The following is a 27,752-nucleotide window of genomic DNA, read 5'->3' on the forward strand; positions in this document are numbered from 1 at the left end:
TTGAAATACCAAATGAATGGATTTGAAATGGCAGATGGATGGATGGATGGATGGATGGATGGAGGGATTTGAAATGGCAGATGGATGGATGGGTGGGTGGATGGATGGATGGATGGATGGATTTGAAATACCAAATGGATGGATTTGAAATGCCAGATGGATGGATGGATGGACTTGAAATGCAAAATTGATGGATGGATTTGAAATGCCAGATGGATGAATGGGTAGGTGGATGGATGGATGGAAGGATTTGAAATACCAAATGGATGGATGGATTTGAAATGCCAAATGGATGGATGAATGGATGGATTTGAAATGGCAGATGGATAGATGGATGGATGGATTTGAAATGCCAGATGGATTGATGGGTGGGTGGATGGATGGATGGATTTGAAATACCAAATGGATGGATTTGAAATGCCAGATGGATGGATGGATGGATGGACTTGAAATGCAAAATTGATGGATGGATTTGAAATGCCAGATGGATAGATGGATGGATGGATTTGAAATGCCAGATGGATGGATTTGAAATGCCAGATGGATGAATGGGTGGATGGATGGATGGATGGATGGATGGATTTGAAAAACCAAATGGATGGATTGTAAATGCCAGATGGATGGATGAATTTAAAATGCCAGATGGATGGATTTGAAATGCCAGATGGATGAATGGGTGGGTGGATGGATGGATGGATGGATGGATTTGAAATACCAAATGGATGGATTGTAAATGCCAGATGGATGGATGGGTGGATGGATGGAAGGATTTGAAATACCAAATGGATGGATGAATGGATGGATTTGAAATGCCAGATGGATTAATGGGTGGGTGGATGGATGGATGGATTTGAAATACCAAATGGATGGATTTGAAATGGCAGATGGATAGATGGATGGATGGATTTGAAATGCCAGATGGATGGATGGGTGGGTGGATGGATGGATGGATTTGAAATACCAAATGGATGGATTTGAAATGCCAGATGGATGGATGGATGGATGGATGGATGGATGGATGGATGGACTTGAAATGCAAAATTGATGGATGGATTTGAAATGCCAGATGGATGAATGGGTGGGTGGATGGATGGATGGAAGGATTTGAAATACCAAATGGATGGATGGATGGATTTGAAATGCCAAATGGACGGATGAATGGATGGATTTGAAATGGCAGATGGATAGATGGATGGATTTGAAATGCCAGATGGATTGATGGGTGGGTCGATGGATGGATGGATTTGAAATACCAAATGGATGGATTTGAAATGCCAGATGGATGGATGGATGGATGGATGGATGGACTTGAAATGCAAAATTGATGGATTGATTTGAAATGCCAGATGGATGGATTTGAAATGCCAGATGGATGGATGGATGGATGGACTTGAAATGCAAAATTGATGGATGGATTTGAAATGCCAGATGGATAGATGGATGGATGGATTTGAAATGCCAGATGGATGGATTTGAAATGCCAGATGGATGAATGGGTGGATGGATGGATGGATGGATGGATTTGAAAAACCAAATGGATGGATTGTAAATGCCAGATGGATGGATGAATTTAAAATGCCAGATGGATGGATTTGAAATGCCAGATGGATGAATGGGTGGGTGGATGGATGGATGGATGGATGGATTTGAAATACCAAATGGATGGATTGTAAATGCCAGATGGATGGATGGGTGGATGGATGGAAGGATTTGAAATACCAAATGGATGGATGAATGGATGGATTTGAAATGCCAGATGGATTAATGGGTGGGTGGATGGATGGATGGATTTGAAATACCAAATGGATGGATTTGAAATGGCAGATGGATAGATGGATGGATGGATTTGAAATGCCAGATGGATGGATGGGTGGGTGGATGGGTGGATGGATTTGAAATACCAAATGGATGGATTTGAAATGCCAGATGGATGGATGGATGGATGGATGGATGGATGGATGGATGGATGGATGGATGGATGGATGGATGGATGGATGGATGGATGGACTTGAAATGCAAAATTGATGGATGGATTTGAAATGCCAGATGGATGAATGGGTGGGTGGACGGATGGATGGAAGGATTTGAAATACCAAATGGATGGATGGATGGATTTGAAATGCCAAATGGACGGATGAATGGATGGATTTGAAATGGCAGATGGATAGATGGATGGATGGATTTGAAATGCCAGATGGATTGATGGGTGGGTCGATGGATGGATGGATTTGAAATACCAAATGGATGGATTTGAAATGCCAGATGGATGGATGGATGGATGGATGGACTTGAAATGCAAAATTGATGGATTGATTTGAAATGCCAGATGGATAGATGGATGGATGGATTTGAAATGCCAGATGGATGGATGAATTTAAAATGCCAGATGGATGGATTTGAAATGCCAGATGGATGAATGGGTGGGTGGATGGATGGATGGATGGATTTGAAATACCAAATGGATGGATTGTAAATGCCAGATGGATGGATGGATGGATGGATTTGAAATGTCAGATGGATGGGTGGATGGATGGAAGGATTTGAAATACCAAATGGATGGATGGATGGATTTGAAATGCCAAATGGACGGATGAATGGATGGATTTGAAATGGCAGATGGATAGATGGATGGATGGATTTGAAATGCCAGATGGATTGATGGGTGGGTCGATGGATGGATGGATTTGAAATACCAAATGGATGGATTTGAAATGCCAGATGGATGGATGGATGGATGGATGGACTTGAAATGCAAAATTAATGGATTGATTTGAAATGCCAGATGGATAGATGGATGGATGGATTTGAAATGCCAGATGGATGGATGAATTTAAAATGCCAGATGGATGGATTTGAAATGCCAGATGGATGAATGGGTGGGTGGGTGGGTGGATGGATGGATGGATGGATGGATGGATGGATGGATGGATGGATGGATTTGAAATACCAAATGGATGGATTGTAAATGCCAGATGGATGGATGGATGGATGGATTTGAAATGTCAGATGGTGGATGGGTGGATGGATGGAAGGATTTGAAATACCAAATGGATGAATGGATGGATTTGAAATGGCAGATGGATAGATGGATGGATTTGAAATGCCAGATGGATTGATGGGTGGGTGGATGGATGGATGGATTTGAAATACCAAATGGATGGATTTGAAATGCCAGATGGATGCATGGACTTGAAATGCAAAATTGATGGATGGATTTGAAATGCCAGATGGATAGATGGATGGATGGATTTGAAATGTCAGATGGATGGATGGATTTGAAATACCAAATGGATGGATGGATGGATTTTAAATGCCAGATGGATAGATGGATGGATGGATGGATTTTAAATGTCAGATGGATGGATGGGTGGATGGATTTTAAATGTCAGATGGATGGATGGGTGGATGGATGGATGGATTTGAAATACCAAATGGATGGATGGATTTGAAATGCCAGATGGATAGATGGATGAATGAATTTTAAATGTCAGATGGATGGATGGATGGATGGGTGGATGGATTTTAAATGTCAGATGGATGGATGGATGGATGGATGGATGGATGGATGGATGGATGGATGGGTGGATGGATGGATTTTAAATGTCAGATGGATGGATGGGTGGATGGATGCATGGATGGATGGATGGATTTGAAATACCAAATGGATAGATGGATGGATGGATTTGAAATGTCAGATGGATGGATGGACTTATTTATCCAATGCCATACCATAGTTTTGTGTAAAGAACAGACTGATCTTTAAGTCTTAAATTTAGAATTCACAGTTAATTGCACTCAATAGCACTGCATGAAGAACCCATGCAGTGCTATTGAGTGCAATTAAAGGTTCTTTATGTCGAGAAATCCATTCTTTGCTTCAGGAACAATATTACCTGATTAAACGCTTATTTTCAGCTCCACTCATCTCATGAGAAATCAGTGGGTTTGTTCCACAAGATGGCAGGATTCAAGCAGGTGCCCTGGGGTCTGGAGGAAGAACTTGATGGGAAAACGTTCTGATGTTTGCACTTCTGAAATTAGAGTGTTCACCAAGATGTTAGTATTTTTGACAAACATTTTGGCATCCAAATCTCGCAATAGATGGATTGGCTTAGTTCTGTACTTAGTTAAGTATATTAGTATAATTCCAAATGTTACATTTTAACTTTCTATTGCAGAAGTAAAACATTTTAACCAACCATGATCACAAACAATACAGTTGAGATTCACGTTTGGACTAATTACAGTTTGTCACAGTGAAGGTTCACTCACAGATCTGCAGGCAAATCAGATCTTTTCAGGCAGGCTGTCCGCACTTTTAATTGCAAGTGATAAAATAAGAAGTGTGTGTCCTGACATAACTAACCTACCTGCACATGTTGCTTTGGTAACGACTGATATTTTGTAATAACTGATATTGCCAGATGGATGGATGGATGGATGGATTTGAAATGCCAAATGGATGGATGGATGGATTTGAGGTGCCAAATGGATGGATGAGATGGAAAGATGGATGGATGGATTTGAAATGCCCAATTGATGGATGGATGGATGGATGGATGGATGGATGGGTTTGAAATGCCAGATGGATGGATTAATAGATGGATGGATGGGTTTGAAATGCCAGATGGATGGATGGGTGAATTTGAAATGCCAAATGGGTGGATGAGATGGATAGAGGGATGGATTTGAAATGCCAGATGGATGGATGAGATGGATGGATGGATGGATGGATGGATGGATGGATTTGAAATGCCAGATGGATATATGGATGGATGGATTTGAAATGCCAGATGGATGGATGAGATGGATAGATGGATGGATTTGAAATGCTAGATGGATGGATGAGATGGATAGATGGATGGATTTGAAATGCTAGATGGATGGATGAGATGGATAGATGGATGGATTTGAAATGGTAGATGGAAGGATGAGATGGATAGATGGCTGGATGGATTTGAAATGCTAGATGGATGGATGAGATGGATAGATGGATGGATTTGAAATGCTAGATAGATGGATGAGATGGATAGATGGATGGATTTGAAATGCTAGATGGATGGATGAGATGGATAGATGGCTGGATGGATTTGAAATGCTAGATGGATGGATGAGATGGATAGATGGCTGGATGGATTTGAAATGCCAGATGGATGGATGAGATGGATAGATGGATGGATTTGAAATGTCTTATGGATGGATGAGATGGATAGATGGATGGATTTGAAATGCCATATGGATGGATGAGATGGATAGATGGATGGATTTGAAATGCCATATGGATGGATGAGATGGATAGATGGATGGATTTGAAATGCTAGATGGATGGATAAGATGGATAGATGTATAGATGGATAGATGGATGGATGGATTTGAAATGCCAGATGGATGGATGGATGGATAGATTCGAAAAGCCAGATGGATGGATGAGATGGCATGACCAGTGTTTACAAAATGAATTACTCTTCTTGAGAGCAGCCCTTTTTTATCTGTGATGAGTGTCGTACGACTCCCCAACAAAAGACTCTTATGAGCTGCTAATGGATCAAACTGTGATGCTTAAATCAGTCGCTGACTGTTTGTTTATATGACAATGTGTATGTGTAGATGCATTAAAACTCTTCAGTTTTGTAAGTAGGCCTAATATATTTTCCAATAATAATAAATGAATGAAATCTGTAGCCACATTTGTTTAGTGTTGTTGTTCATAATATAGCTATAATGCTAATTATTGGATGGCATTTATGACTTGTATTTAATACATTTATTTATTTAATTGATGCAACTGTTAAAGAACCAGGACAGTGAAATATACGATTCCCATCCCTACTGTTAGTGTACAGGTATACCACATCATCGACTATTGTGATATAGTGAAGGAAATCTCAGATAGGTTAGGTTTACCTTATCGTCGCAGTTAGGGAAATTTGTCTTGAACTCAGAACACAGTACACAGATGAACACACTCAAATATATAACATATCAGTAATATATAGTTTCAATCTAAATGAAATCTGTACTGAGTGAAATGCATTCATTTGAACTACAGCAATTCTGTTAGTCAGTGGGTTCAGGTGTTCAGTGTCCAGCCTCTGTACGTTTTTGCTCTTAAAGGGATCGTCAAAATTCTGCCATTAAGTCCGTTTTTCTGTTCTCTGTCATTTTATCTGGCCAACAACACAAAGCAATTGTTATTTAAATATGAGTTATCATAGGCTCACTACACGGTAATATAGTTATTAAATTGTCTTGCTTCTTCCACATATTACTGAGCAAATCCCAACACAGCTTAGCCTAATGTCAGTTCACACATGGGCTTATCGACGTGTTAGTTGTAGTGGGTGACTTACAGTAATCGGTAAAAATATCGGATTTTTTTTTTGTCATTGCTAATTTATTAATAACTCAGCATCGTCTATATTAAAGAGAAAATAATCACTTCATCCATTGTTTAACCCCCTCGAGTCGGCGGTCGCGCCGGCGCGATCGACTCGCTTTTTTTCTTATCAGTGCCAAAGAGACTCAAATAACCATTCAGGCAAGTGTTATACATCATTATAATCTCTTAAGTTTCTATTTTTGTTTTGTGTACAGTGAATAAAAAAGCCTTAACAGCTACTTACTGGAGTTCCACAACTTCTGAACTATGTACTCTATCACCGGACTTGTAGGTGAGGTTCTTGATGGACCAAACCACTGTGAGGCCAGAGAGGGGGGACTCAAAATGTTTTTGTCCCGTTTGCGTTTTTATTGTTTTACTACTTACACAATTATTTTGAGTAAGGGGTGTAACGTACACGTATTCGTACCGAACCGTTTCGGTACAGGGCTTGTTCGCTGCACGCGTGTACCGAACGGTTCCGAATGCCATCTTTAACAGTTAACAGTCGGCTTGTTTTACACACAGAACACACACTTCAATCCGAGTTCCCACACGAACATATGAAGTATTCAGTCTATTTTATCATGAAATTCAAACGATAAATGCCGTTTTTACGCTCTTTAATGCGACGTGACTGATCACTGTATAGACCCGTCAGTTCAGCGCACGTGTCAACGCGATCATCTCTTCCTAAAGAATAAACATGAATGAACAATCTAAAGGTGTGTTGAGGATACATTACAACTGAAGCGTATCATATGTGGTGTAATCGCTCAATCAGTGTTTTAACGGTGGAAAGACGTCAATAAAACAGTTTGTAAACAATGTCACGCAGCATCACATTTACCTCAGAAGTCATTCAGTGTCCACAGCTGTGAGTTCACTAGAGAAATCAACTATTTTACTCTTTCACAACTCTTTCACAAAATATATGCATTGTATTATATATATTCATTATATTAGCCTATATATTCATTATATAAGCCTATATATTAGCCTATATTCATTATATTAGCCTATATATTAGCCTATATATTCATTGTATTAGCCTATATATTCATTATATTAGCCTATATATATTCATTATATTAGCCTATATATTCATTGTATTAGCCTATATATTCATTATATTAGCCTATATATATTCATTATATTAGCCTATATATTCATTGTATTAGCCTATATATTCATTATATTCGACTGAACCTGTTAGTGATGTCTGGATTATTTAATGTTTAAATGAATATGTCATGAAAATGAGTATATTTCAATAATCTATTAAGTTAATGCAAAAACTGCCTTATGTGAAGTTTACATGTTTGCACACAGTGTGTTATTTGAGTGTTGATTATTATATCTTAAAATAAATAGCAACTGAATTTAGGCTAATAGTTTTGGCTCTGTTGTTAACCTTGAATATTATAGTAATGTGTGAGTAAGGGCTCCCTATACTGTAGTTTGCAGCATTATCTTTAAGAAACTTTTAGTTATAATTGAATTAATTTAAGGACAGACACAATTTTTTCAGTAAACCACTGTTTAATAAAAATAAATATAAAGCAATTTTGTAATGTGCAAAAACAAACTAACAAACAAAACAAACAGCAATCTCTTCTCTTCCACGTCATTCTCCTACCCTGTTCACATAGTAAACACAGTGCAGCGCTTCCGGGTTTACATCAGAACAGCGGCTCATTATTGAGTTCAGAAATAAAGCTCTCAGGTTTCATCAAAAAAATCTTAATTTGTGTGATGAACGAATGTCTTACGGGTTTGGAACGACATGAGAAATAATGACAGAAATTTCATTTTTGGGTGAACTAACCTTTTAAACATCAACTAATATGTTCCATTCAGCAAGGACACTAAAGCACTCGCACTTAAATTCCTTTTAGAGTCTAACAAAAAAAAAAACCTTGTGCTCTAAAACTAACATGGAGTGGCTTTTAGAGCACAGCAGAATGCTAGAAGGACTTATTCTTGTTTTGCTTGTAAACATCCCATGCTAGATGGAGAAACCAAAAGGTTAAAGTTAACAACAAATAAGTCAGTGCATCTTTTTATTTCTTTATTTTGAAATCAGAAGTTGGGATAAAATAAGGGCTCATCCTTCAGTTTACATGACAGCATTAAGGTGGAGAAGCATTGTCATTCTAGAGAGCATTTGATTGGACGAACAAGTGCAAGATGATGTCGTCAATCACTGATTCTTGAGATAAGGGACAAAACATGTCCAACACACAAAAGCCCTATTTATGTTAACAAGTAAGAATGTCAACACAATAAAAATACTTAAAAAGTTACATCTAAGGGAAATTTGTATACTCAGGGCATTTATTGCTTATTCTTTTAAATCCTTTCTTTAGTATTATTTTAAACGCACACTCTATACTTGGAAACACATGTAATTGAACCTGTCCTCCGCATGAGGTCACAATGTAAAACTGCCAAACAAAGTGTTTAAAAATGCAGCAAATTAAAAACTACACAGTTGCATTAAAAGGCAGAAATCTTTAAGATATCAAACAATACAACATGTAAATAGTGAATTATATTTTCCATTAATAAATAGCTATTAAAGTTGTGTCCTGACTTTGCGTCCACTATTTTTTATAATTCTGAATATATCAGGCGGTGTCATGGGCAGCTTTAACTCTGAGGAGCACTTACTATTTCCTGCTCATTGTGGATCTCACAGTAGGACACATAGTCCTGGAAGTTATAGATTTTTAAAATATTTTAAACAAACAATATTGATGTCTTCGCGGTCACAGCCTTAACATGTCAACTCCGTCATCGCAGTGTAATAGTTTCTGTAAATAGTTGCGGGATAAATCTTGCCATTTTGATATGTTTATTGAGGCAGCTACAACTGAGGAGAAAAACTAAATGGCTCCACTGTCCAACACGTGATTAAGGTGGAAAAACATTCAATTTCGTCAACTCCGTCAGGTTTTATGTCTGATAGTTGACAAATGCTCTCAAAAAGTCTGTATAATGCGATTTAATATGTTTTTTGCATATGGGGAATTCTTCTAATGCTGATTCATGATTCTATTTACATATACTGTATATCTGGCCTCAGCTCAACCTTTGTCAACTCCATCTGTATTTTACACCGTCAGGTGAAGGTTTTTGTTATTTTGAAAGAAATGTATTTTTTTCAATTTATTGTGTAAAAATGTTAAAACATCAATGGAACTACATGATATGATGTCTTAATTACCTAAGAACATTGGTGATATATGTTTAATATTAAAAGGAGGGAGGAGAATTATTAGGAATATTTAATTTTTATTATATAGGAATTTAGAAACTGGGTTGTTCATAATAGTGTGAAAACTATTAAACAAAACAAAAAAAGATAAACAGATAATGTATTTTTTTATGATTTTAGATCCTTTACTGAGCACCAGTATTACATAGCTGAAGATTTTACATTGTTTTTGTATAGATTAAATTAAATTAGCATGCTTTTTAATGTGTCTGACGGAGTTGACACAAATTAAGTTATGGACTGAATAAATATAATTTTTTAGAAAAAAATATTTAGAAAAAAACCTGTTCCCTTACATGATTCATTATCTTAGACCGTTGTTGACAAAAACACAATTTTTTAATAATGTAGTGTTATTTTTTATTTTTTAAAACATGTTTTGTCCCTTATCTTAAATGTCCCATGGCATGAAATTTTCATTTTATGAGGTTTTTCAACATTAATATGATTTCCCCTAGCCTGAATATTTGATGGGTGTAAACCGAGTTCTGGCTGTCTTTCTCTGCTTTTGAGAAAATGACAGCCCAGACGAGCTGATCTTGAATTCTCCTGTTATGACGTCACGGTTACCTCCCTTTCCTCCGCCCAGAGAATTTGGCACGCCCATGCGAGCGCCATATTTGTTAGTCCTCGAGAGATCATGGCTTGTGATCGAGTAAATGCTGGCAGTTTCTCAGTGTTTGGATGTACAAATGAAAACAGAAGTCTTTTTCAGTTCCTTCTGATCTGTGATCAGTGATTTCTGATGTGTAGCTAATTATTCAAGTTCACACAGAACTTTATTATTCGTGCACACGCTGCGGCTTCTCTCTCTCCCGACAGAACAGTGTTTTTGTGTTTTCTATCTTGTGAGTCAGTGTTTTTGTACGTCCTCGTCATGTCTATTTGTTCTAAAATGTGCATACAGTCGTGAGTTTCTGCTCAACATCGGCAGAGCCACATCTTTAGAGATAAACCTCACGCACGCCAAGGCTCGGGCTGCACTGACCGGTCGGCCTTCAACATCACCGACCCCCAGTACTGCATCTGGCCCACAGCAGAGACACCAAACGTGGCACGAGATTAAGCAGAAGGGGGGTAAGCGTGAGGGTCTCCGGGCTAGCCAGCCTAGCCAGCCTAGCCCACAATAAACTGGATTACATTCGATTACTGCTGTTGTGTCTTTGTTTGCACTGTGTACTCAACACGCGTCACTGACACTTTTCATATGATAGGAAAATATCTAAAAATAATGCTATAATTAACACTTACTCGTAACTCGTTCATCTCGACAGCTGTAATGGTACATTACATGTGTTACAAAGTTGGTAATAAGGAGAAAGACGGGCTCGGCGTGACTGGGACTCGTGTTTATTCAGAACTCTCAGATACAAACAAAATAAACTCGCACTCACAGCGCTCTCACAACTCAGTACAATATCACTTTGTTAGCAATCGCTCAGTCTCTGGTCCATTAGTGAGGTCCGGTTCACGAACGAATCGTTCTTTTGAACCGGTTATTTTTAGTGAACCGGACGAACCAGTTCACCAAATCGAACTGAATCGTTCTAAACGGTTCGCGTCTCGAGTCAGCGCTGATCCATCATTTACTAAAGTTACTAACTTTCTGACATGAGTGACAGTCCCTCCGACTATAAATAAACTAATAACCTGAAGTATATGCTAGTAACTATAACAGTTCACTGAACTGAGACGTGCTGAGAGAACTGATGTGAAGTGAACTCCGGTCCATCCGTCTCTCTGGCAGCAGCTCGTGCCTCGTTGACCTCGTTAAACCACGCCCCCTCCGCTACAAGATCTGATACTCATTTTAAATGCAAAGATGTCAGCCAATCACAACAGTGGCCGTTTTTTACTGAAGTCTCACAGCAGACACGCCCCTTGAAACAGGGCATTCAACCAGAGGGCAAACATTAGTATAGAAAAAATGCCTTTTATTTCTAAATTATGACATTTTATGATGTAAAAATCATACTAACAATATAAGTACACCTCAGAATACATTATCAAATAAAATAGAAAATCCATGCCATGGGACCTTTAAGAACCAGTGCAATATTTTTGTTCCGTTTGAATTACTCCTAAGAGTTAATTTATTCAGTTTTCATTGTAGCAATAAATGCAAAACTACTTGCTAGATTAGAGCAAGCATTGCCAATCTTAGTCTTAGTACCAGACTGCTTTCATTGAAGGAAGGAGTTCTAGCCATAATGTCAGCTTTTATAATAATAAGCTTTAAAATATGATTAATATCTCATTGAAGCAAAAACTTGACACTTTAGATTGATCATGTTGAGTGGCCCTATTTATTTTATACAGAAATTTGGGTTTGAGGACAAGTTTTTGAGGTGGGTGCAGATGCTCTATAATAAAACCTTCATCTGCCGTCACCACTAATAGCCTCAGATCTAATCCGTTTCTTCTGTGTAGGGGCACCAGGCAAGGCTGCCCTCTTTCGCAATTTCTATTTGAACCCCTGGTAGAAACGCTAAGATATGATTCATTGATTAGAGGGTTTACAATAAGTGAAAGACAACACAATATTTCACTTTATGCAGAGGATATTCTGCTATGTTTGTCTGATGCATTGCAAACACATTAGTTTCATGACTTCTTGATGTCCGTAATTTTCAATTTGAATATGTCGGCTACATATCATCCCTTATATCAGAAATAGAATGGACCAAAACTTCCCCCTACAGCTCAAAACATCAGTTGGTAATTTTATTCATTGTATCTGGTCTTTTGACAGGATTCAGTCATTTTGGAAGAAAATTGCAGACCACATTGGCAATATTCTGGGAATGAATATAGATGTTGATCTTTGTTCTTGTCTAGGTCTGCCCGCTGATAATATTTTGAATCATAAGAGACTTCAGTATTTTATCTTTTGCTGCAAAAAAGAACATTTTGATGTTCTGGATAAATGAAAAAACTCCCTCAAACAAAAAATGGCATGATCTTGTGAAAGAACGCATCCCAATGGAATTTTTGACACTTCTACAAATGGATTTCATCGGATATGGACATCCTATTTGGTTTCTCTCACCTTGGACGACTGCTAACATTATGTTTATGTATCTTCCCCTGTAATCTATCTATTTCCTTGATTTTATTTGATTAAAAACTGATTTGAGAATTCACCCTTCGCCGCAAGTTTGATTGACAGGCGATCTGACCAATCACATCGCCGAATCTGCTGTTTTGTCCGACAAAGCAGTCAGGAGAGTTAGTAGATTAACGTCGGCGGACTTGAACTTGGAAAAACGGTGTGTACTGACGTCTTTCCATGGTTGAAACAACATTTCTTTTAATGTTCATTCATATTTATTTCATGCTTATCAATCAACTACAAGAAAGAGATAATCAGTTCACGAGCAGCTTTAACTGAGGCGCTACAGCGATCACAACACATTCAAGAGCCACAAAACGCTATTTATTGTTTAAATTTCTTTAAAAATTTTACATTTCAAAGGTGAGACTTTGTTTCATGTAAAAAGTAACTCTGTCCTGTCTGTCAGCGTTTTATCAGTGTCCTCTTTGCTCCACGATACACACCACAACCACGAACATATGTGTGGTGTGAGAGCGCCATGGCTTTTTGAACATAGCAACAGTAACTAAAGGGGGCGGGTCTTTGCGAACGGTCAATTGTGCATTTAAGGTCTGCCTGAGCAGTTGTCCCCATCCCCCCTTTTTGTTTTTTTTGGTTTGGTTTTGTTTGCTTTGTTTTGTTGGAACTTCATTAACAAAATCTAAAAAAAAAAAAAAAAAAAAAAAAAGTTAACTGGATAACACTTTACAATAAGGTCCCATTTTTTAACTTTAGTTAATGCTTTAACTAGTATTAAGTAACAATGAGCAATCCATTTGTTACTCTGTATTATTAGGGGCCTAGCACTGAAGGTGCGTAGGCACCTATTGTAATCGTTGGCATTCTTCTTATTATTATTCTTCCACTCAGGAAGTCTATGGCAGCCCATAGAACTGCTTGCGAGAAAGTAGTGAAATTTGGCACACAGACAGAGGACAGTCTGAACTGTCACCATAGTAAATCTGGAGTCTCTAACTCAATCCCTCTAGAACCATCACCTGTCCAAATATGCACTCACGTTTATGCTAACTTTTGAACCCATCCATCCATCTTCTTCCGCTTTATCCGGGGCCGGGTCGCGGGGGCAGCAGTCTAAGCAGAGATGCCCAGACTTCCCTCTCCCTGGACACTTCCTCTAGCTCTTCCGGGGGGACACCGAGGCGTTCCAAGGCCAGCCGGGAGACATAGTCCCTCCAGCGTGTCCTTGGTCTTCCCCGGGGCCTCCTCCCGGTTGGACATGCCCGAAACACCTTCCCGGGAAGGCATTCAGGAGGCATCCGGAACAGATGCCCGAGCCACCTCAGCTGACCCCTCTCGATGTGGAGGAGCAGCGGCTCTACTCCGAGTTCCTCCCGAGTGACTGAGCTTCTCACCCTATCTCTAAGGGAGCGCCCAGCCACCCTGCGGAGAAAACTCATTTCGGCCGCCTGTATCCGGGATCTTGTCCTTTCGGTCATGACCCAAAGCTCGTGACTATAGGTGAGAGTAGGAACGTAGATTGACCGGTAAATCGAGAGCTTCGCCTTACGGCTTAGCTCTTTCTTCACCACGACAGACCGGTACATCGACCGCATTACTGCAGAAGCTGCACCGATCCGTCTGTCAATCTCCCGTTCCATCCTCCCCTCACTCGTGAACAAGACCCCTAGATACTTGAACTCCTCCACTTGGGGCAGGAACTCTCCACCAACTTGAAGTGGGCAAGCAACCCTTTTCCGACTGAGGACCATGGCCTCGGATTTGGAGGTGCTGATCCCCATCCCAGCCGCTTCACACTCGGCTGCAAACCGTCCCAGTGCATGCTGAAGGTCCTGGTTAGAAGGGGCCAACACGACAACGTCATCCGCAAAGAGCAGAGACGAAACCGTGTGGTCCCCAAACCTGACACCCTCCGGCCCCTGGCTGCGCCTAGAAATTCTGTCCATAAAAATTATGAACAGAACCGCTGACAAAGGGCAGCCCTGCCGGAGTCCAACATGCACCGGGAACAAGTCTGACTTACTGCCGGCAATGCGGACCAAACTCCTGCTTCGGTCATACAGGGACCGGACAGCCCTCAGCAAAGGACCCCGGACCCCATATTCCCCCAGCACCCTCCACAGGACGCCGCGAGGGACACAGTCGAATGCCTTCTCCAAATCCACAAAACAAATGTGGACTGGTTGGGCAAACTCCCATGAACCCTCCAGCACCCTGTAAAGGGTATAGAGCTGGTCCAGTGTTCCACAACCAGGACGAAAACCACACTGTTCCTCCTGAATCCGAGGTTCCACTATCGGCCGAATTCTCATCTCCAGTACCCTGGCATAGACTTTCCCGGGGAGGCTGAGAAGTGTGATCCCCCTATAGTTGGAACACACCCTCCGGTCCCCCTTCTTAAAAAGAGGGACCACCACCCCGGTCTGCCATCTCAGAGGCACTGTCCCCGACCGCCACGCGATGCTGCAGAGGCGTGTCAGCCAAGACAGCCCCACAGCATCCAGAGACTTGAGGTACTCAGGGCGGATCTCATCCACCCCCGGTGCCTTGCCACCGAGGAGTTTCTTGACCACCTCGGTGACTTCAGCTTGGGTGATGGACGAGTCCTCCTCTGAGCCCCCAGCCTCTGCTTCCTCAATGGAAGACGTGACGGTGGGATTGAGGAGATCCTCGAAGTATTCCTTCCACCGTCCGACAACATCCCCAGTTGAGGTCAACAGCCGCCCATCGCCACTGTAAACAGCGTTGGTAGGGCACTGCTTCCCCCTCCTGAGGCGCCGGACGGTTTGCCAGAATCTCTTCGAGGCCAGCCGATAGTCCTTTTCCATGGCCTCACCGAACTCCTCCCAGGCCCGAGTTTTTGCCTCCACAACCACCCGGGCTGCAGTCCGTTTAGCCTGCCGGTACCTGTCAGCTGCCTCAGGAGTCCCACAAGCCAGCCAGGCCCGATAGGACTCCTTCTTCAGCTTGACGGCATCCCTTACTTCTGGTGTCCACCACCGGGTTCGGGGATTGCCGCCTCGACAGGCACCGGAGACCTTGCGTCCACAGCTCCGAGCAGCCGCTTTGACAATGGAGGTGGAGAACATGGTCCACTCGGACTCAATATCTCCAGCCTCCCTCGGGATCCGGTGTAAGCTCTGCCGGAGGCAGGAGTTGAAGATCTCTCTGACAGGAGACTCGGCCAAACGTTCCCAGCAGACCCTCACAATACGTTTGGGTCTACCGAGTCTATCCAGCTTCCTCCCCCGCCATCGGATCCAACTCACCACCAGGTGGTGATCAGTTGACAGCTCCGCCCCTCTCTTCACCCGAGTGTCCAAGACATACGGCCGCAGGTCAGATGAAACGACCACAAAGTCGATCATTGACCTACGACCTAGAGTGTCCTGGTGCCATGTGCACTGATGGACACTCTTATGCTTGAACATGGTGTTCGTTATGGATAAACTGTAACTAGCACAGAAGTCCAATAACTGAACACCACTCGGGTTCAGATCAGGGGGGCCGTTCCTCCCAATCACGCCCCTCCAGGTTTCACTGTCATTGCCCATGTGGGCGTTGAAGTCCCCCAGTAGAACGACGGAGTCCCCAGTCGGAGCACTTTCCAGCACCCCTCCCAGGGACACCAAGAAGGTCGGGTACTCTGCACTGCTGTTTGGCCCGTAGGCACACACAACAGTGAGAGACCTATCCCTGAGCCGAAGCCGCAGGGAAACGACCCTCTCGTTCACCGGGGTAAACTCCAACACATGGCGGCAGAGCTGGGGGGCTATAAGCAAACCCACACCAGCCCGCCGCCTCTCACCATGGGCAACTCCAGAGTGGTGAAGAGTCCATCCCCTCTCGAGGAGTGTGGTTCCAGAGCCCAAGCCGTGCGTGGAGGTGATTCCGACTATCTCTAGTCGGAACCTCTCAACCTCACGCACAATCTCAGGCTCCTTCCCCGCCAGCGAGGTGACATTCCATGTCCCAAGAGCCAGTTTCCATATCCAGGGATTGGGTCGTCTAGGCCCCCGCCTTCGACTGCTGCCCGATCTTCTTTGCACCGGCCCCTTACGGTCCCTCCTGTGAGTGGTGGGCCCACGGGAAGGTGTCCCCACGTCGCTCCTTTGGGCTGAGCCCGGCCGGACCCCGTGGGGGAAGGCCCGGCCACCAGGCGCTCGCATACGAGCCCCAACCCCAGGCCTGGCTCCAGGGTGGGGCCCCGGCTGCGCCGTACCGGGCGACGTCACGGTCCTCCTTTTTTTTGTCATCATAAGGGGTTTTGAACTGCTCTTAGTCTGACCTGTCACCTAGGACCTGTTTGCCTTGGGAGACCCTACCAGGGGCATAAAGCCCCGGACAACGTAGCTCCTAGGGTCATTCGGGTACTCAAACCCCTCCACCACGTTAAGGTGGCAGTTCATGGAGGAGAACTTTTGAACCGTAAGTTTATTATATATTTTTTTTCCTCTGATTCCTTGGCTCAAGACGATGTTTGAATTTTCCCACTTTTTCTAAACTTCTCCTAGGCCGTAGCTCTGATTTTCACGTAAGTTTAACCAGATCATCTTCAGACAATGCAGACAAAAATATATGGAATTGGTCAAACCGTTCTTGAATAACGCACAAAAACGAATTTGCCAAAGTGCCCGCCAAAATGAACGTGAGGCTATATCTCTGCAACGCTTTGGCATATTCTGATCAAACTTGGTGTGTGTTATGCCAATCATAACTTGAGGCGACCTGTACAGTTTCGGCGCAGTGCCACCTAGTGGTCAGGAGATATGAACGTTTTCTGCTTATAACTTCTGAACGCTTTGGCCAAAAATCCCTAACCCAAAACTGGTCTCTTTAGATTAAGGGCATCACGCCGATAATACAATACCCAGTTTTCCCATATCAGCCATTTTGGGCATCTGCAATTTTGAATTTTGTGAAAAAATGCTATATTTTACGAACGCATTTGCGTATCATTACGAAACTCGGTATGTGTCTTTGTCCATGCTCTGAAGGTACTTAAAAAGTTTTGGGGAAGCTCCACCTTGCGGTCAAAAAAGTTATAATGAAATTTCCAGAAATGCTTATAACTTTTGATTAAATTAGCCTATTATAAGGCTAATTTATGAATCTGGTCTTAATACATTCCTTGGGTCATGCCAAGAACATTGATATCAATTTTTGAATCATTTCGAACTTTTCCGAACTCCTCCTAGATCGTTTGTCCGATTTTCACCAAAATTGAATTGTGTCATCTTCAGACTGTGACAACAAAAAATTATGGATTTCGTGTCGATAGACGAAACTGTTTTCATATAGCGCAGCAACAAATTTGAGGCATGATGCCCAGATAACTCTTGAGGCTGTATCTCTGCAATGCGTTGGCATTATGACACCAAACTTTGAATGTGTCATTGTCACCTCACTCTGACCACACCACATCAATTTGTTCACAGTGCCACTTATTTGTTGAAAGTGATAAACCATTAAATAATTTTACCAGTGACTATATTTATTATTTTTCAGCCATTTTGCCTATAATCATCTTAAAATTTAAATTTTCTTGCTCGTTGTTTCACTTGGTCTGATGCTACCAGCCATGTTGGCATGACTATATTTAAGCTATATTTAATCTTGTTTTTAAAGTTTATAAATAAATAGCATTTTTGTTTAGTATTTATTGTTAACGTTAGTTATTATTATTAATACAACTCTTAATGTTAGTAAATGTTAGTTGATAGCTCATGTCCATTTAATTAACAGTAAACAATTTCTGAGAAACGCTGTTATTTGAAATCACCAAAACAAACACACCCCTACACAAGAGGATCACACCCCTATCTTGATAGCCCCGCCCCCAAAATTAATGAACACGCTATGCAACGAAGGCACCTCCCCCTTTATGAGTAGACATGCCCCTTACTGCTGTGTGGCTACAAGTGTGTTCTGTGGCTCGGTTCGATCCAATTTTCAACATGCATTTCATTCATTGTTAGTTAACTAAAGTTAACAAATGAAACTGTAACTGTAACCAATTAAACTACTTCCTTATCTTGACTTGTTTGGGAAAAATCCTGCATTTTCAATATAATTGCATGCTCTCGTTTTCAGTCTCTCTCATGTGCAAACAACACAAGGCAGTTTGTACCAATCAAACACAATTTTAAAGTCTCGCAGGACTCATCTGTACTGTTGTATATTGCCCAGCCATTCTTTAACCATTAAATATAAGCATGATGTACCTTGTTACGCTTTAGGAGAACAAGCGTACCATCTGGCCTCTGTTATCGCACACAGATGAGCCACTTATGCACAAATCAATGGTTAATTTTTAAACACCTGCTTTATAATTCTTCTCAGAGTGTAGGAACAAAGGCATATCATAATTCCGCAGCAAAAACTAAGCATTAAAAAACAAAGCATAAGATGTTCTCAAAGAAATAATGGATTGGCAATCATTGCTCCATTGTAAATTATGGATCTGTACGTCCTGCAACATGAGGAAAAATACAGTGCTCATCCTTGTCCTTTCTTCAGCAATCAGCAATGAAGTGGCTCCCTATAATTAAAGTGATCTCATCCAAGAGAACATATTTTCTAATATTGCAACAGGCAGATAGGAAAACTTTGTATGGGATGATTTGCCATCCTAGCAGCAGTTCCTCTTCAGAAATGATTGGCCTCTGTAAGGAGCCATTACATTAACAGAGTATTCAGTAATTGAAACATTGAGGTCATTTTGATATTTGCAGCGCACTTTCTGTATTCGGAGATTAACACAATTCTCTCTATATTCTAGTGGTTGAAAAATGTCAAATATTTGAATTTTCTTGCATTAGATCAAAATCTCACTACACTCTAAAAAATGCTGGGCAATTGGGTTGTTTTAACCCAGCCATTGGGTTGTTTTAAGCAAACATTTAACCCAACCGCTGGGTTAAAACAACCCATTCACTGGGTTAAAACAACCCAATTGCTGAGTTAGTCAATTTTCAACCCAACTCTTCAGTTTTTAGAGTGCACTAAAGCACACTTTTCAAGCAAAACGTATAGGTTTGTTTGGTTTGAAAACAGTTGTGCCGCTTAACATTTTTGTGTAAATGTTTTTTTAACAGTGTAAACGTTTTCAGGATTCGTTAATATATACCTCATGTTCTCTACTGTTCAAAAGTTTGGGTTTTTTGGAAAGAAATTAATATTTTTATTCAGCAAGGATGCATTAAAGTGATCAAAAGTGACAATAAAGATTTATATTTCAAATAAATGCTTGTAATGGATTGCTCATAAATGCTTTTAAAGGGATAGTTCACCCAAAAACGAATTTTTTATGTTTATCTGCTTACCCCCAGGGCATCCAAGATGTAGGTGTCTTTGTTTCTTCAGTAGAACAAATGAAGATTTGTAACTCCAACCTTTGCAGTGTGATAGTCGTATAGTGCATGTCAATGACGTATCCTTATTAAACCATGCGGCTCGTGGCAACACATTGATGTCTTAAGACACGAAACGATCGGTTTCTGCGAGAAACCCAACAGTATTTATGTTATTTTTTTACCTCTTATCAGATGAATGTCATCTAGTATTCCCAGCGCCATAACTTCCGGCGAATAAGGTCAAAATACTTGCGCGATCAAAGATATATAAACGTAGATGCCTCATTCGACTGATCCACGCAGGCACTAATGAGGAATCTATGTATATATCTATGATCGAGCTGGTATTTTGCATGTATTTTGACCTTATTCATCGGAAGTGATGGCGCGGGGACGGCTGATGCAGAGCCATAGAAAAAAATGAAATACATTTTTAAATATGGATATTTTTCTTTAATTAACACCCTGGAGCCGCGTGGAGCAGTTATTTGACGGAAAGATGCATTTTTTATGGACTTCAAAAACCGAGCAACTATTACTGCTATTATAATGCTTGGATTAGCCAGAACATTTTTAATATAACTCTTACATTTTATTTGTCTGAAAGAAGAATGTCATATACACCTCAGATGACTCGAGGGTGAGTAAATCATGGACTAATTTTCATTTTTGGGTGAACTATCCCTTTAAAAACATTTCCACAAAAATATTACGCACCGCAACTCTTTTCATGATTGATAATACTGTTTCTTGAGCAGCAAATCCTCCTATCAGAATGATTTCTGAAGGATCATGTGACACTGAAAGACTGGAGTAATGATGCTGAAAATTCAGCTTTGATCACAGGAATAAATTACATTTTACTATATATTCACACAGAAAACTGTTGTTTTAAATTCTAATAATATTTTACAATATTACTGGCTTACTGTATTTTTGAACAAATAAATGCAGCCTTGGTGAGCAGAAGAGACTTCTTTCAAAAACATACAAAAATCTGACCAACCCCAGACATTTGAACGGTAAGTATAGCTATTTTACTTTCATGTTTGTGAGCAGTCAGTGGAGTGCCACTCTGCAGTTTTAAGATGGATTAACTTCTCCGCTCTGGCAGTCCTCTGCTCTCATAGCACGTCACAAAACAGACAGAGCTTAAAGCAAAGAGGCTTTCTCAGAGTCCTGACTGCAGGCCAAATATCCAACCAAAGAGAGCGAGAGAGAGATTTGGGCATTATCGCTGGGCAGTTTCTTAAATTTTGGACTGCAGTCACTGCCGAGGGCCTGAAGTTATGCAAAAGAGGTATAATATCTTAATTGTGGGTCGGATCCTCATTGTCTTTGAAGGTTTTTTGGTAATATTAAAATCCTACTGAAGTGCCTTGAAACGTGCAGCATTATTCAATGTGTTGATGTCATTTCCACTGAAACAGGAAGACAGGGCGGGACATATCGAACAGCCCCTCCCCTTTTTTTTAAAACAGCCAATAGCGTTTAGTTTATATCACAGCTCGACCAGAGCCATTGAACTCAGTAAAGCTGCAGTTTCTCCTAATTTCTAACCGTTTCTCCTCCTGATCTCCTCCATATCACTTTAAAATACATCATTCTGTGTAGAATCAAAACGGTTATGTTAATAAGATACGTTTCCTGGTCTGGACATACCTTCAGCGTCTGTTATAATGTAGGGGGCGGGGCTTCAGATTCTAGAGAGCATTTGTTTGGACAGAAAATCTGAGGGGAAGCTGAAGTGCAGAGTGATGTCCTCAAAATCATTGATCCATATTAGCGGAAATGAGAGACTGTAAGTTTTGAATGCTTGTATCTTCTATAAATGCGAATTTTGTCATTGTTTTAGAGCACACTATACTGTAAACAAAAATGGTGCTAAATAGCACTAAATGTGGTTCATTGGCTTGTAATCAGGGGAACCACTTTAAAGCACTTAGAGTACTATCTTTAAAGGTACTATACAGTATCAAATGCCATCCCATTCTCCTCCTTAGATTTTAGATCTGTTACTCCACTCGCATATGTTTGCTATAAATGGGAATGTATTACAATTTAGAACCATTTTCAGAAAACTGTAAGGCGAACGTATTCATACTAAAAGCCAAAAAACGTACATTTTGATTTCATGGGCTTTAAATGTCAAAACGATGTCTGATGGCCTTTTCATTCCTATATGAAAGCAAAACCTGATAATTTTGAAACAAGCCCTAAACAGCACAGCACAATGACAAAACCATCTTCCCCGAAACACTGGGAAAGGGGACTAAAGGCCAAATCCATCATGGCAAATCAATAACTCTCACATGTTGATTCTCAGCATTTTCTGTCATAACCGCCTCATTGAACTGGTTGTGAGTGACTGGTCTGTGTTTTATTGATTGTTGTGTCTTTTTTTTTTCTCTTTCTCACAGGAAGTGAAATACTTCCAGTTCCCTGGAGAGCTGTTGATGAGGATGTTGAAGATGTTGATTTTGCCTCTGGTCGTGTCCAGGTAAGACTCAATAAGGATCTCTATGGATAACAAGCTGGTTTTATGTACAGTATATGGAGCTCCATTCCCTGCTTTAAAAACCATCTTAATGATACGTGGGTTTACATTTTTATTATGTCAACAGGTTCCACGTAATTGGGTTATGTTGAATTTAATTAAAATTGTTTATTTCAGTAAACTTATGTTTTTTTACGTAAGGTTAATTCAATGCCATTTAGTTAAATCAGGTTAAAGCCGCACTAGGTAACTTTTGCTCTCGGGCTCCCCCTACAGTTGTGAAACAGTATTGTCCTCTACTACTGTCGTAAACGGTCACTCTACATCAGGGGATGCATCGCACGTGCATTTGTTGACATGACAACTATGATAGCCCTGAACTCTGCAGGAGTTCACATGCAGGTGTTCTGCTTGCGTCGTGTGTGAAATGTCTTCATCCCAGGTACAGTGGCACATGTTTCAGCATGTCATATGAATACAATTTCATGGGTTTTATTTTTTTCAAACGCCAAATGATCGCGATGCTCACGTTTACAAGCCAGCGTCATTATAGTAGCCTAGTCTATTGGTTCCCGTTTTACAGAATCTATATGATACTTCAATTCAATGTTTGAATGGTAGGTAATAACCATATATCGTCAATATTATAATATCAAGCTACCATAGATGAATCTGCAAATTCGAAAAATCGATTTGCATTAAAGCTTGAGGAAAGACAAATAAACCAATATCACAGACATGTTAGGTATCCTAAAATATGATTTTGTATTTATTACGTATTTACTTGCAAGAATGTAGCCCCTCCTCCTCCAGCTCACGCCCGCGAGCAAACGCTGGCCCAATGTTGATCCTCGTCCTGCCTTTAATCCGATCACTTTCTCGTTTTCTCTTTTTGCTTTCCTCAGACAAAACCTTTGCTTTCTTATTTTTCTGTGCTGCTTCGGCCATGACTATAACATTCGGCAAACAAATGATTTGCGAGCGATTTTTTCACGCACGTCCGAATTTAAGGAAGTGGGGATGGTGGTGGAAGTGACGTATATGCCGTAAAGCAGTCTAATTTTGTAGTTCTTTTTGTTCTCGGGTTACTACCCGAAACCCGAAGTTAAAAGCAGCACTAGGTAACTTTTCAACCTTCATAATATATTTTCAAAACTCTTGTGATGATACATCGACTTACAATAGGTTGAATGACACGTCTGCCATAGCCTGACGGGGTCTGTATCGTTTTTAATCGTACTTTTAAACTTCGGGTTTCGGGTAGTAACCCGAGAACAAAAAGAACTACAAAATTAGACTGCTTTACGGCATATACGTCACTTCCACCACCATCCCCACTTCCTTAAATTCGGACGTGCGTGAAAAAATCGCTCGCAAATCATTTGTTTGCCGAATGTTATAGTCATGGCCGAAGCAGCACAGAAAAATAAGAAAGCAAAGGTTTTGTCTGAGGAAAGCAAAAAGAGAAAACGAGAAAGTGATCGGATTAAAGGCAGGACGAGGATCAACATTGGGCCAGCGTTTGCTCGCGGGCGTGAGCTGGAGGAGGAGGGGCTACATTCTTGCAAGTAAATACGTAATAAATACAAAATCTAGTGAATTTAGTGAAATACTATTTTTACAACATTTACAAAACCTTTTACAAGGTCTTATTGGCTAGAAGATGGTTTTGTTACATCTTTGGCATGCCCAAAGTTGTTTTTTATTATTAAAACAACTTTAATTGTTATTAGCAGGTCCTCACCTCAAGCACATGATCTACACTTCACAATGGTAACCTCCAAAAACACTAACATAACAAAAACCTTTAAATACCAACATAACAAAACATTAAGCATTAAAAAGTCTCTCCATCTTGTTAAAAATGCATCAACTAGCACTTCATTTAAACATTTACTCTCCGAATCCGAATTCGAATTTGCAAAGCATGATGGGAAGTGAAAGTCTTGTTTGATTGGGTTATTTGATTGAAACATGTTATTTCAAAATGAAAACATCAAGTTATGTCAAAGAGTAACGGTTTTAAGTCAGTTTAACATGAATCAATTACATTTGAACCAGAAACCTGATATAATTGTGTTAAATCAAGAGTAATTGCTTAAATAAAGTGAACAGCGTCATAAAATATTTTTTTGAGTGTACGCTTCTGTTAAAAAGTTTGGGGTTGGTTTTATTCATTTTATTTTAAATAATTTTGTAAGAAGTCTCTTTTGCTCACCAAGGCTGCATTTAGTTGTTCAAAAATGCTGTAAAATCATAAGAAATGTGAGATATTATTACACTCTAAAAAGTGCTGGGTTAAAAACAGCCCAAGTTGGGTTGAAATTGGACAAACCCAGCAAGTGGGTTGTTTTAACCCAGAAATCGGGTTGTTTTAAGCAAACATTTAACCCAACCCCTGGGTTAAAACAACCCAATTGCTGGATTTGTCCATTTTCAACCCAACTTGGGTTGTTTTTAACCCAGCATTTTTTAGAGTGTGTAATTCAAAAGAACTGTTTTGTATGTGAATATATTTTAAAACGTAATTTATTCCTGTGATCAAAACTGAATTTTTGCCAGTCTTCAGTGTCACATGATCCTTCAGAAATCATTCTGATATGATGATTTGTTGCTCAAGAAATATTTATGATGATCAATGTTGAAAACAGTTTCATATTTTGTAGAAATCATGATGCATTTTTTATGATTCTTTGATGAATAGAAAGTTGGAAAGAACAGCATTTATTTGAAATAGATATTTAAATGCCACTTTTGATCAATTTAATGCATCCTTAATAAAAGTAGCTGGTCAGTATCTAGTCCAAGCTGGTTTAGGTGGGTTCATCTGCTGGCTAGATTAAGATGGTCAAGCTGGGGTTTTTTTTCTAACTTGGTAGTTAATTGCTGGTTCAAGACATTGTTGCAGAGTTCAACCACCTAAACTTAACTTGATTTCCAGAAGTCATGGGCCGAATCCGAAATCGCCCCCTAAACCCTCATTCACTATTCCCTTCGTTAGTCCACTAATTTAGTCCACTTGAAGGAGTGAATGAAAACGAGTGTGTGAAGTCGGACAGCCGTTGTGTGTACATCGGCTGTACACTCAATGTGGGATTGAATGAGTGCACTCAATAACGTCCACTACGGTTTCGGACACCACTACAAATGGCTGTCCCCCCAAATAATGCCCTATTTAAGGGTATAGGGGGCGATTTCGGATTCAGCCATAGACTGCAGCTTTCATCATTATGAATATTAAGAAACCCAGTAATCCTGGCTTCCATCTCACACGCCTGTCAACAGCCTGTTTTAATAAAACCTACACTCTTATTATTAACTAACTGGCCCAGCTGTACTAAATGAAGAGTCTTTCTTGATTTATCCATGTGCATCATGCTCATAAACACCCTGCAAACTGCATCGCAATTATAAACAAGCAACCTGATCTGACACAACAAGCACAGAATAAGAATCTAAAACATCAGCCCTGGTTTTCGTGGCTGCCCATGTTAGGAAGCTTTGAATGCAAATAATCTTTGGAAAAAAATAAAGATGTAAAACGAAGTGCTGAGAATGTCTTATGATTTTTAGCACAGCGATGATCTTAAAACGTCCAATTTCAAAACATACCCGCGTGTGAGGAGGGGTGTGAATTGCACAGCAGCAGTGGGTTGAAAGTGCCTGCCATTAATGGGAACAGGAGCTGATTTCTCCAAAAAACATTCAGTTCCTGGAAGCGCAGAACCCTTGATATAAGTGCCTATTTCCTTCGCGTGTCTTACATATCTGTGAAGAGAGCTCTTCATATGCCCTTTGACTTTGGTGCAGTGTGTAATATTTTTGAGGATCTATTGACAGAAATGCAATTTAATATACATAACTATGTTTTCAGTGGTGTATAAAGACCTTACATAATGAACGTTACGTTTTTATTACCTTAGAATAAGCCATTTCTATCTACATACACTGCGAGTCCCCTTACAGTGAAGTCGCCATTTTGTGCCATCATGTTTCTACAGTAGCCCTAAACAGACAAACTTCTCTTCAGAGCGCTAGTCATTCTCTGCTCTCCGACTACAACATTTTTGTCCTGTGTCGGCCACCGTAGCTTCTCTACGTGTGTCAAAAGGGAGGGGTGAGCGGTGCGTGATTGCAATTCACAACCTCACCACTAGATGCCGCTAAAATGTACACACTGCACCTTTAACTATGTAAACTCCACAGAGGCCAGTGCAGCCAAAACCGATGGTGGAAAATTGAAAGAGCCAAAATTTGAAACATAAATAAGCAGATAAAAATTTCTAATGTGTCTTGAGCTTGTTTGCAAAGGTATTACTATTCTACTTATTTATTTATTCTCTACATTGCTGCCACTGTTACGGCAAAGAGCAATGTTTAAATTGAATTGTTTGAGACGTAAAGGTTTAGTTCACCCAAAAATGTAAATTCTGTCATAACTATGTAGTGTCTTAGGGTTACATATATATTTAAATTAAAAATTAGCTCAATAGGGAATTGTGGGTATTAATATTTAGGGATTTATGATCAATCATAACGGGTTATAATCTAATCACAAATCTCCAAAATCACCCAAAAGGGGAATACCTAACCTCGGTATTTATGCAATATATAATGTATATATATATGGTTAACAACAATTTATTGCAATTAACTACAGATATATCTATATTAAATAATCACAGAATAACCTCTAGGGAGTTGATTCAAAATTCCTCTCCGTTCCGTTTAAAGAACGAGCTGTAATTCTTTATCCACTCACTAGGTCCATTCTTCCTACCCAATTTTCGGGAAGTTTATCCCTCTGGCCACAAAGGACAAACTTTCCGAGTTATGGTATTAATTAAAGCATTCAACGATGCTTATAAGAGCTCGTAGCTTAGATCTGACATTAAAGGGACTCGTGTTCCGTGAGCAAAACAATGACAATTAAAACGTGAGTATCATGGTTTTAATAAAGATTAATACTACGATTACATATGACTACATAAAGAATACATGTATTTACAGAATAGTGGAAAGTAAAGAGGAGGAGGGGAAGGGAAAGGAAGAAGGGTATGATCGTGTCCGATCCGACACCTTCCCAGACAAAACCACTGGAGCCAGCAAGAACCATATCACCTTAAACAGGGGTACAATCTTAAAACGCATCTAAATTTCGGTAGAAT

At 40.2% G+C, this 27,752-nt stretch overlaps 1 protein-coding gene across 1 annotated transcript in view; it reads left to right on the forward strand.

Annotated features, from left to right (window-relative positions):
- slc1a7b (solute carrier family 1 member 7b) overlaps positions 1–27,752 on the forward strand; it is a 99,847-nt gene that overhangs the window by 16,831 nt on the left and 55,264 nt on the right. Inside the window, exon 2 of the mRNA XM_079802820.1 lies at positions 22,508–22,587. Within this exon, the coding sequence (XP_079658946.1) occupies positions 22,508–22,587 (80 nt within the window). The remainder of the gene's footprint in view (positions 1–22,507; positions 22,588–27,752) is intronic.

Source organism: Gobio gobio (genome assembly GCF_949357685.1).
Source record: "Gobio gobio genome assembly, chromosome: 21".
In the NCBI taxonomy this organism is placed as follows: domain Eukaryota; kingdom Metazoa; phylum Chordata; class Actinopteri; order Cypriniformes; family Gobionidae; genus Gobio; species Gobio gobio.